This window comes from Ips typographus, linkage group LG3 (assembly GCF_016097725.1).
Source record: "Ips typographus isolate SLU linkage group LG3, UJ_Ityp_2.0, whole genome shotgun sequence".
Taxonomy (NCBI): Eukaryota; Metazoa; Arthropoda; class Insecta; order Coleoptera; family Curculionidae; genus Ips; species Ips typographus.
The window spans coordinates 8440303-8451907 of record NC_138424.1 but is presented as its reverse complement, the minus strand read 5'-3'; the positions used below and the strand labels follow the sequence as shown (position 1 = coordinate 8451907).

At 32.7% G+C, this 11605-nt stretch overlaps 1 protein-coding gene across 1 annotated transcript; it reads right to left on the bottom strand.

The window, feature by feature from the left end:
• Window positions 1-5663: 5663 nt before the first annotated feature.
• HDAC3 (histone deacetylase 3) lies at window positions 5664-11583 on the bottom strand. Its single transcript, XM_081975234.1, has 6 exons — window positions 11096-11583; window positions 10853-11041; window positions 8267-8479; window positions 8027-8216; window positions 7686-7970; window positions 5664-6049 (listed from the first exon to the last, which is right to left on the bottom strand). Exons 1-6 carry the CDS (start codon window positions 11298-11300, stop codon window positions 5836-5838), a joined length of 1296 nt encoding a protein of 431 aa, XP_081831360.1. The 5' UTR covers window positions 11301-11583; the 3' UTR covers window positions 5664-5835.
• Between the last annotated feature and the right edge of the window lie 22 nt (window positions 11584-11605).

Genomic DNA, 11605 nt, shown 5'->3' with positions numbered 1-11605 from the left:
TTCGCAACCAATGACGTAAGAGACCTTGATATTTGGCACTAGCGATAGTGACTATCAATGCAGACTCAACACTAAATGCCTGTAACTATGTAAGCAAAATTCTAGTGAAAGTGCGGTCTTGACAAATAAGAATAGTTCTTGATAATTCCATTAAATTAAAATGGAGACCTTAGTTTCTTATTTTGTCAGAAATATAAAAAGTTTCCCATCATCTTGTCAGTTCAAAATGCTTTGACCTTCCTTACTTTGTGGTACAACTTATAGCGATTGATGACATTCGATTATAACCTGGCCGGCAGGCAGTCAGGATTTGACTCCCATTAGCAAGTTAACTTGTTTGATACTGTGTATTCCAGTATGAAATTACTTTTTTCTGCAAAAATATATCATGATTATTATAACACAAATCAAAACAATGAGACAGTTAATTTGAGGCAAAAGTTTGAATTTTAGTTGGTTCTCCCCTTGTATTATTGCCACCATTTGGCTTTTGAAATTGTTCCAGTTCAGCTGCATCAAACAGCAAAATAATTTGTTATTTAACTGAATAGTAAGCAACATTTTAATAAATTTGCATTCTGCAATTAAAATAGAAACTCCCTATCTGTCCAGTTCGGTCAACATTTTTTTATCGCTTTCGATCAGTTTAAGAATAACAAGTTCGTTTATCGAGGTGGCAAAGTTCAGTCCCGAGAAGCAAATATATTGATAAAACTTGAATATTTTTAGAGTGGATATTTAGGTTCAATATTTGTGTAGTACTTTGGGGCTACTTTGTAACCCTTACAACTGTTAATGACCCAAAGTGATTCATAAAAGTCCTGTTTCTCGAGAATTACGATATTGCTATCATCAGCATTGAATAATATTTGAGTCTGTGTAATCTAAGTGTGAAAGTTGGGAACTTTACGAATATTCACCTATCATAAGGAAGATGTTTGATAGTTTGAAATTGACGTTGGAAAATTACTTTTAACAATTCACAAACAATATTTAGATTTAAAGCCATAGTTCAATTTATAAATTACAATGTTATCTACATACCGGCCATGTGTACATTTTTGGATTAATATATGTTTGAAAAACATCATGCAGAGCAACTACACAGTACGTTTTTTGGAACTGTTGGTGTTATTCGGGGTTGAGACAAATCCATTGAAAATACAAGGATTGTTTTTAAAAAACTGCTCGAACATGTCAAATTTTAGGTCTGGGTGTTAGACGGTTTTCCTTATGGTATATTAATGAATAGAAGGTATCCCAGAACACCTTTTTTAAGGTGTACATTTTAAGTACAATTTATATATTATGTAATGTTGAACATATGTGTATACACTTAGTATTAGTTATAGATATGTAACTGTGAAACGCGGATACTGAAGTTACTAATCACAGATATTATTATAGTATGTAGATTTATGTTAAGTATACTTTTTTTTCTAATTTTCAGGGCACATAAAATATGATAACCATGTTTAACTTTTTTTTAGAAACTTTTGCAACTTTGGTGATTTAAACTTTTTAAAGGGTTTCAAGGGTGGTCCAAATCATCACACCCATGGCGAATGGTACTACACTTTTGTCGATATTTTACCATAATTGAACCTTTTGAAGATTAATGTTAACTAAGGCTTAACTCAATTGTTGAAAATGTTCTGCTGGAGCAGCGATAAATCATATGGTTGAGAAGTGTGTAATATATACCTATGTCCGAACAAACAGTTTTTTTAAATTTTAATTCCTTAACCAAAATAAACTCACACGAAATGACCACTTCAAAATGGTGAAAATGCATGCCAAATTTCATTTGCGTGATTTTTTTTGGTTTAGGTGTTCAAATTGAAAAACTCGTTTTTGTGGCTCACTTTGCCAGCTTTGAAGACAGTTTTCAAAGTTCACAAGTAATTCACTAAGATTATAAGTCAATTTTTAGTATTTTAGGTTTTGAAAACGTGTAGATTGCATTCAAATTGGCTTAATAGTCAAATGTATGGACTTTCAAGACAGTTTTCAAGGTTTACAAGTCAATTTTTAGTGTTTTAATGTTTGGAAATATGTAGATTGCATTGAAATTGGTTTAGTAGTCAAATTTATGAACTTTCAAGACAGTTTTCAAGGTTTCCAAGTAAATCAGTGAGTTTACAAGTCAATTTTTGGTATTTTATGGTTTGGAAACGTGTAGATTGCATTGAAATTGGTTTAGTAGTTAAATTTATGAACTTTCAAGACAGTTTTCAAGGTTTCCAAGTAAATCAGTGAGTTTACAAGTCAATTTTTGGTATTTTATGGTTTGGAAACGTGTAGATTGCATTCAAATTGGCTTAATAGTCAAATGTATGGTCTTTCAAGACAGTTTTCAAGGTTTACAAGTCAATTTTTAGTGTTTTAATGTTTGGAAATGTGTAGATTGCATTAAAATTGGTTTAGTAGTCAAATTTATGAACTTTCAAGACAGTTTTCATGGTTTCCAAGTAAATCAGTGAGTTTACAAGTCAATTTTTGGTATTTTAGGGTTTGAAAACGTGTAGATTGCATTGAAATTGGTTTAGTAGTTAAATTTATTAACTTTCAAGACAGTTTTCAAGGTTTCCAAGTAAATCAGTGAGTTTACAAGTCAATTTTTGGTATTTTATGGTTTGGAAACGTGTAGATTGCATTCAAATTGGCTTAATAGTCAAATGTATGGACTTTCAAGACAGTTTTCAAGGTTTACAAGTCAATTTTTAGTTTTTTAATGTTTGGAAATGTGTAGATTGCATTGAAATTGGTTTAGTAGTCAAATTTATGAACTTTCAAGACAGTTTTCATGGTTTCCAAGTAAATCAGTGAGTTTACAAGTCAATTTTTGGTATTTTATGGTTTGGAAACGTGTAGATTGCATTCAAATTGGCTTAATAGTCAAATGTATGGACTTTCAAGACAGTTTTCAAGGTTTTTACAAGTCAATTTTCAGTGTTTTAATGTTTGGAAATGTGTAGATTGCATTGAAATTGGTTTAGTAGTCAAATTTATGAACTTTCAAGACAGTTTTCATGGTTTCCAAGTAAATCAGTGAGTTTACAAGTCAATTTTTGGTATTTTAGGGTTTGAAAACGTGTAGATTGCATTGAAATTGGTTTAGTAGTTAAATTTATGAACTTTCAAGACAGTTTTCAAGGTTGCCAAGTAAATCAGTTAGTTTACAAGTCAATTTTTGGTATTTTATGGTTTGGAAACGTGTAGATTGCATTGAAATTGACTAAATGTATGGACTTTCAAGACAGTTTTCAAGATTTGCAAGTTCACTAGTAATTCAGTGAGATTATAAGTCAATTTTTAGTATTTTAGGGTTTGAAAACGTCTAGATTGCATTGAAAATGGCTTAATAGTCAAATTTATAGACTTTCAAGACAGTTTTCAAGGTTTCCAAGTAAATCAGTGAGTTTACAAGTCAATTTTTGGTATTTTAGGGTTTGAAAACGTGTAGATTGCATTGAAATTGGTTTAGTAGTTAAATGTATGAACTTTCAAGACAGTTTTCAAGGTTGCCAAGTAAATCAGTGAGTTTACAATTCAATTTTTGGTATTTTATGGTTTGGAAACGTGTAGATTACATTGAAATTGGCTAAATGTATGGACTTTCAAGATAGTTTTCAAGGTTTACAAGTTCACAAGTAATTCAGTGAGATTATAAGTCAATTTTTAGTATTTTAGGGTTTGAAAACGTCTAGATTGCATTGAAAATGGCTTAATAGTCAAATTTATAGACTTTCAAGACAGTTTTCAAGGTTTCCAAGTAAATCAGTGAGTTTACAAGTCAATTTTTGGTATTTTATGGTTTGGAAACGTGTAGATTGCATTCAAATTGGCTTAATAGTCAAATGTATGGCCTTTCAAGACAGTTTTCAAGGTTTACAAGTCAATTTTTAGTGTTTTAATGTTTGGAAATATGTAGATTGCATTGAAATTGGTTTAATATTCAAATTTATGGATTTTTAAGGCAGTTTTCAAGGTTTACAAGTTCACAAGTAATTCAGTGAGATTATAAGTCAATTTTTAGTATTTTAGGGTTTGAAAACGTCTAGATTGCATTGAAAATGGCTTAATAGTCAAATTTATAGACTTTTAAGACAGTTTTCAAGGTTTCCAAGTAAATTAGTGAGTTTACCAGTCGATTTTCAGTGTTTTAGGGTTTGGAAACGTGTAGATTTCATTGAAATTGGTTTAGTAGTCAAATGAATGGACTTTCAAGACAGTTTTCAAGGTTTACAAGTAAATTAGTCACTTTACAAGTAAATTTTTTGTTTTTTAGAGTTTGGGAACGTGTAGCTGGCATTGAAATTGGTTCAGTAGTTAAATTTATGAACACTTTCAAGACAGTTTTCAAAGTTTCCAAGTAAATCAGTGAGTTCACAAGTTAGTTTTTGGTATTTTAGGGTTTGGAAACGTGTAGATATCGATGATCGTTGGATTTTCAAGACAGTTTTCAAGGTTTCTAAGTAAATTAGTCAATTTACAAATCTATTTTTAGTTTTTTAGGGTTTGCCAGCTCCGCTAAGGAGACTTTATATAGGTATATGACACTTTGGAGTTTATCTTTTATGTACCACATACAATATACATTATACACCCCTGAAAAATATTGTACAATCAATTTGGACCACCCTGTATACAGGATAATTCAAATTAGCGGACAGACCAACAAATAAGTGAGTCAAATATGGATGATTACCTTGTATATGATCCAATGTTGTCTTTTTTCAAATAAGTTTTTGAGTACAATACTTTTCTAATATACAAAATTGGGAAGTCAAGCCGCAATATCTGTTAATATCGATCAGAACTACATACGTGAAAGGTGTAAAAAGGTCGGTAACAAAAGAGGCTCTCTGAACCTTTCCACACTAGTTGTTGGTGGAAGGGCTAGCAAAGTCCAAACGGTAGGGAAAACATGCATGCAGGGAATACGTGCATAGACAGCTTTAGTAGATAAGTTGTTTTAGTGTTTTGGAAAAAATAGAAAAAGACAGAACAACTTTATTATAACAATATATGAGAGTAAATCAGAGATGCAAGATCAAGAATTATGTCGATCCACACTATAATGTTTTTCTCGTGATATTTTTATCATCCGGAATCTGCACAATATTGCTGACTGGCATAAATTTGCAATAAATTTTGTATAATTTTCGCTGATACCGAGCTCTCTATCAACCAGTTTTGGATTATTGTCGAGGGGTCTTGTGGACGTTGACCTAATATTATTATGTAAATCAGTTGATGAGTAGTAACTAGTACTGTATCAGTTATTTCTAAAATACCTACAGAGTGTCCAGTAAGCACATAATCAAAATGGTAGGTACTGTAAAGATCGAAAGATGATTTCAGCGTTGTCAGTAAAGAGAAATCTGCTTCCTCTTCCATTTTTCTCTCGTTTCTCTAACTTTGACAACGCCCAATATCCAAAAAGATTTTGCTTCGTTCCTGATAAGCTCAATCGTTTTCGAGCAAAAACCTTTTTATGAATATTGACAATGTTATGAACAAATTGATGATTGAAGTTCTTTATGTGTTTACTACTTACTTGTTATTACTATCAGTTTTGGTAACAACGCAAAAGATGTTCAAAACAATAACAATTTGGCATTTGCACCTTGAAAGGAAAAATGAAACTCAATTTAAAATTGTATTTAATAACTGTCAATTGTTTATTTAATTCTTAATGTAATACACGGGTGGAATCATTAATTATTATCACGCTATAAATATTCCTATTAAACATACTTAAGACTCTACATTTTAGCTTAAACTCTCATTAAAAATTCCTAAAATCACTGATATTAATTATTAAAAGCGTTAAACTTTAACGTCCTCTTTGTCATTGTCTTTATCTCCGTCGAAAAACTCTTCCTTCCGTTCGACCATTTTGTCTTCCAGTTCCTGGCTGATTCGCACATCCGGATCTTCTTCTTCTTTTACTTTCACTTCTTCGGGAACGGCGGGTCCTGGCACGTCGTGCATCTGTACACTGGGCGAATTCTGACACATTTTCAGGTTGTCATAAACGAATCTATAAAAAGTAATTTAGATGACGCTTTCTAATATGATAGTTCGTGCAATATGCGTTTATGGTGTTAGTTGTAATATCAACAAAAGTATTAACTTGCAAATCATTCAGATTAATTGGCAGCGTGAATAAAAATTCAGTAAAAGCTAAAACTTACATTTTCCTAGCAAATGCTTAGTTTGCAGTGAATAAAAATAAGTATTAGCTTTTACTAAAAATGCAATTAGCAAAAGCTAAAGTTTTTAGCATTGTCTAAACATGGTGTGAATAAAACTAAGCAATTACTAAGAATATTAAGGAAAAGCTTAAATTTTTGCAAGCTTGTTAAACCCTGTCTTAAAAATTTAGTATTGTTAAACAGTTTGGCAGAAATGGCAGCATTTATGAATATAAGATCTGTAAAATTTTATCCCGAAAGACAAGAAAGTCGGCTCGAAGAATACCCACGGCCTGTATAGATTTAGTGAAGAAAATGTTGAGTGGATAGCTAACCATTTTTTGGAGCCAAAAGTGGAGACTAGAGGGGGTGCATTGAGTCCAAAAAAACAAATGCAAATATTTTTGCGATTTTTAATTCTGGATTTCAAATAGGGATCGGAAAAGAAGAAGGAGTTCATAGAACAACAATATGTAAAACGATATCTAACGTTTTACCAAAAATAGTTAAAAAGGCAGGAATGTGGATTAAATTTCCAGGCAATCAACAAATGGGCAGAGTTGTATAGATTTCCCTGTGCTTTTGGTGCAATTGATTGCACTCATATACCAATAATAAAGCCATCGCTACATGGTGACGAATATATCAATAGGAAAGGCTGGTGTAGTATAAATGTGCAAGCAACTTGTGACGGAAAAGAATGTTTTACATCCATAGATGCTCAATGGCCTGGCTCGGTGCACGACAGTCGTATTTTAAGAAGATCAAATATTTTTGGTATGATGAGAAGACGACAACAGAACTATGGACTTTTGTTAGGTGATGAAGGGTACGGCATAACAAGATGGCTATTAACACCGTATAGAAACATCGTCACACCTCAAGAAATAGCGTATAATAATTTACATAAAAGAGAGCGCGTTATTATAGAACGCTGTTTCGGACAACTAAAACGTCGATTCCCTGTTTTGCAACATCAGATACGATTGAACATTGACAAAATTCCGTCAGTAATCGTCAGCGCTGTGGTTCTGCATAATGTTGCTAAGTATTTAAATGACCAATTACCAAATGACGTCAACCGTCACCGTGGTCAGCAGAGACGAGAAGAAATAAAAAATATAATTTTTCAATTGCAGTTATAAATATACTACTAAGTACGATACCATATAATATCAAAAGACAACATGAATATTAATACGTAATAAGAAAAACCAAATAAGAACTTTAAGTAACTACTTAAAATATCTAGATTTTCTTAGTAAGTAAAAGCAAAAGGTTATTCACTTCAATTTCAGCAAATACTATTAGCAAAAGCTAAATCTACCTAGTAAAAGCTAAAGCTTATACTTCATACTAAAAGGAAAAGCTTAGTTTTTATTCACTCGGCCCAATGTAACAATGTGTAATAACTACAATTCTTCTGCCCTGATGATGATGTGACCAAAAATTATTTATGAATTGGACAAAATCTAAACTTACTTTGTAATAGCTTCAAGGTACTGCTTGCTGTTCATATTTTCCCTCCTGGTCACCACTTCCGGATGCAAAGTGAAATCAGGAGCGAAAAACTCGAAATATTCAGTGTAGGGTAGTTCATTTGAAATTTGTTCGTCAACTAGCAAGGACGTTTCGTACGTCCAGCAGCGAGCCACATTTCTTAAAGTGTATCCACCACCACCAACAACTAAAGTCGGTACATTTAAGCTCTTTACAAACTTCACGCATTCGCCGTGCCCTTTTGTACTTAAAGAGAAACAACCCAACCTGTAAATAATAGAAATATTTAAAAAATTTAAAAACTGTGTTTTTAAGGTGCTTGCCTGTCACCGGCTAATGAGTCAGCGCCACACTGCAGCACTATGGCAGTGGGCTTGTAGAATTCCATCACATTTGAGATTACTGGCTTGAAAACTTGCCAGTAGCTGCCATCGTCTATACCTTCTCGTAGAGGCACGTTAACCGAATAGTAACGGCCACTTTCTGCTCCCACTTCATACATATCTCCAGTCCCTAAACAATATAATGTTCACCAAAAATGTCACCAAAGTAAAAAATCTCACCTGGGAAGAAGTAATTTCCATACTTGTGAAAACTGACTGTCATTACTCTGTCAGTGAGATAGAAAGCTTCTTGAACGCCATCTCCGTGATGTACATCAATATCAATATACAATACTCGGGGGTGGTATTTTAATAGTTCCAAGATTCCTATTACAATGTCGTTGACGTAGCAAAAACCGGAAGCTTCAAACTTTTTTGCATGGTGAAGCCCACCTAAAGATGTTTTTATGACATCATTTTTGCTTGTCATTGCTTTTGAGTGATAGTTAAAAAACATATTTTATGTAAACAATAAAGTGTTAAGGAAAATTCTTAATATGAAGTTTGGTAGTATGGTGTACAAACTGTAGGAATTAGTGGGCATTACTTGGGAATTGGCAACATTACTAAGAATAAGTAGGCATTACTGGGCATTAAATTAGTACATATTATTAATAAAATTGAAAAGGTCTAAATTAGTTATATTATAAAAAAAATTATCATACAATATTTTTTTCTATATATCTACCATTGAAATATAAACATAAATAAAGTTTGATAATTTTATTGAAATCCGTTGGAAACCAAGGAAGAATTAGAAACTATATAATTTTACTTTCAAAAATTTTGACTGTCTCTAGCGGCGAAACGGTACAACTAATCAATCAGCTTTTATACGTCAATAAAAAGTTCATTTTCAAAGTGTAGCAAATAAGCTAGTTATCAACGATTGAACAAAAAAATGCACCAAAAAAATCATGAAAAAATGAGTTAAATTTTACGCCCTCTAGTGGCCAAACCGTCCAACCTATTAACCCTAGTTGGGTATTTTCAGAAAGTTTATTTTATTGGCTATCCATTGACGTATAAAACTTCAAAAATAGTGCAATTAAGCGAGTTTTTAAGGATTAAACAAAAGGATGCACCAAAAAAGTGATAAAAAAATTGGTCAAATTTGACGCCCTCTAGCAGCCAAACCATCTAACCTGTCAACCCAAATAGGGATATTTTTAGAAAGCTCATTCTATTGGCTGTCCATTGACGTATAAAAATCTACCAAAGATTGTGCAATTACGCGAGTTTTTGAGAATTAAACAAAAAGATACCCCACGCCCACTGGCGGGCAAACGGCTAACCAATCGATTTTTATACGTCAATGGAAAGCTCATTTCATTGGCTGTCCATCGAAATATAAAAGTATATACAAAGTGCTACAAATACACGTGTGTTATTTACGGTTTAGTGACAGGATGCACCACAAACATTTGTTGACTGGTTAAAGGCTAATTTGACTATAGAAAATTAGGAAAACACGGTCTCGTGACTTACTAGATCTACCACGACGTAATGCTTGGAAATTTTTTGAAAAACTGTTTTTGCAAATGACAATTTTCGTAAGGGTCCAATTTGCCTGAAACACCGGCACTATCCTAATGGTTTTTGCGTTATGTTGGCCAGTTAGTACAAGCAAAAATCGACCTTAATGATTGTATTTCTACAGTTTTGCTACTACTTTAGATTTGGCAATAATTGTGCCAAATATCTGGGCCGTATCCGATTTAAAAAAAAAATCGGATAGAAGAAGAATTAGAGTGGTAACAGTCAAGAAAAACATTAGCTTTGGAGCCCTCTGGCGGTCAAACGAAGCAACCTATTAACACAGGCGGCCATATTCTTTGAAAACCTATTTTATTTTCTATCCATTGACATATAAAAGTCTATACAAAGTGTTGTGTGTGACAATAAAGACAGTTTTGACTAAATTTGATAACTACTACTTTAACCTTCATTAATTCGGTTATTTTGACAGTTACAGGGTGGTTCAATGTATCAATTTTAAAAGTGATGTTTTTAAATAAGTGGCCTAATACAAACTTCTTTAATTTTGAACAGAGAATCAGAGAGAATTAGAAGAATGTGTTGTTTGAAAAACTAGACTTTCTGTTCTTTTTTAGAACTGATTTTTTGACCACACTGTAATATATTTTGAAGTTTTCCTGCACCCATTCCTAGAACAAACCTTGTCTAACATGACAAAACACAAAAATCAAGAACAAAACCTTTCCTGATATGTATAAATTAAAAATGTTTTTTTTGGAGACCAAAAATATCAAATTTTACATAAAATGGTAAATATCTCAGAAACGGATATAGATAGGTATATGACATTAATACACGAAATATGCCTAGAACTTGACATAGAATACAAAAATGAAAAAATATACAGGGTGTCCCATTTAAATTAAGCAGCAGTTGATATTTGCTCTGCTAGTCTGAAAATTTGCTAAATCAAATTTACACAGTTGTAAAAGCTAAAATTATAAAAGGCACATCAGCTGACTTTGGTTATGCAATTTTGACATTGCACCACTGTAAATGCCAGTTGACACTAAATGCCGATATTAGTCAAATAATTCACTTGATATAGTATTCATGGCTTCAACAGTTTTACATTTGACAACTACAATTTAATTTTTGAACAGTAACCAACATAACTTCAAGCTTACTCTTTGGTGAATGTTCAAACACACTGATAAACTAGCAAATTTGTTCCTCAAATTATACCACAAAAAGAACAAGAGTAAGAAAATTACATTATGACCTTACCTGACCAATTAATAGCAATATCACAGTCATTATTATTGAGTTTCATTGCCCCTTCTAGTGAAGCCCCTGTATACATGGAACAAAAGTCAAACAGCCCATAAAACACTGGACAATCATCACCTACATTATAGTGGCTTAGGTGTTTGGTGAATGATGAGATGTTCTGGGGGGTAACCTTCTGCAAGAAGTCTTTAATTTTATTTTAGTATAAATTGTTTTTTTATGTTTAAATTAGGTACATACCAATGTATTCATCTGAGTGAAACCTGCACATATCATGGGCGCTGGCGTTGTACGGCCTGTACACTTGCATGCGTTTGTGTAGGCCATAGTTAAGTATCAAACTGTGTATGACTGATAATCGATGGGGCTTCATTGGATGGCTTGTGCCATAATGAAAGTTTCCCACGTCGGGATTGAAAAAGTACGAAACGCGTTGTTTCGACATGATTATAGAGTCAAGTCGGATATATTATAGTCGACTATTTGTCTGCAAATCCATACAAAAAGCAAAAATAACACAACCACTACTAAACGTTGAGTTAACTGAAAATTTTCGTCCATGCCTATTCACCGCAAACAAACTTTGGTTAGGCACTAAGGTTCCACTAAGTTACTTTGATAACAAACAGTATAGCACATTTTGTATAGTTCTTTAACTTTTCTACCAAAAATTTTAAGTGAATTTATAAAAACAAACTGGAAACACAAACACATACACGCCGTGACAGTGACAAGGGGAACCAGTTTGAC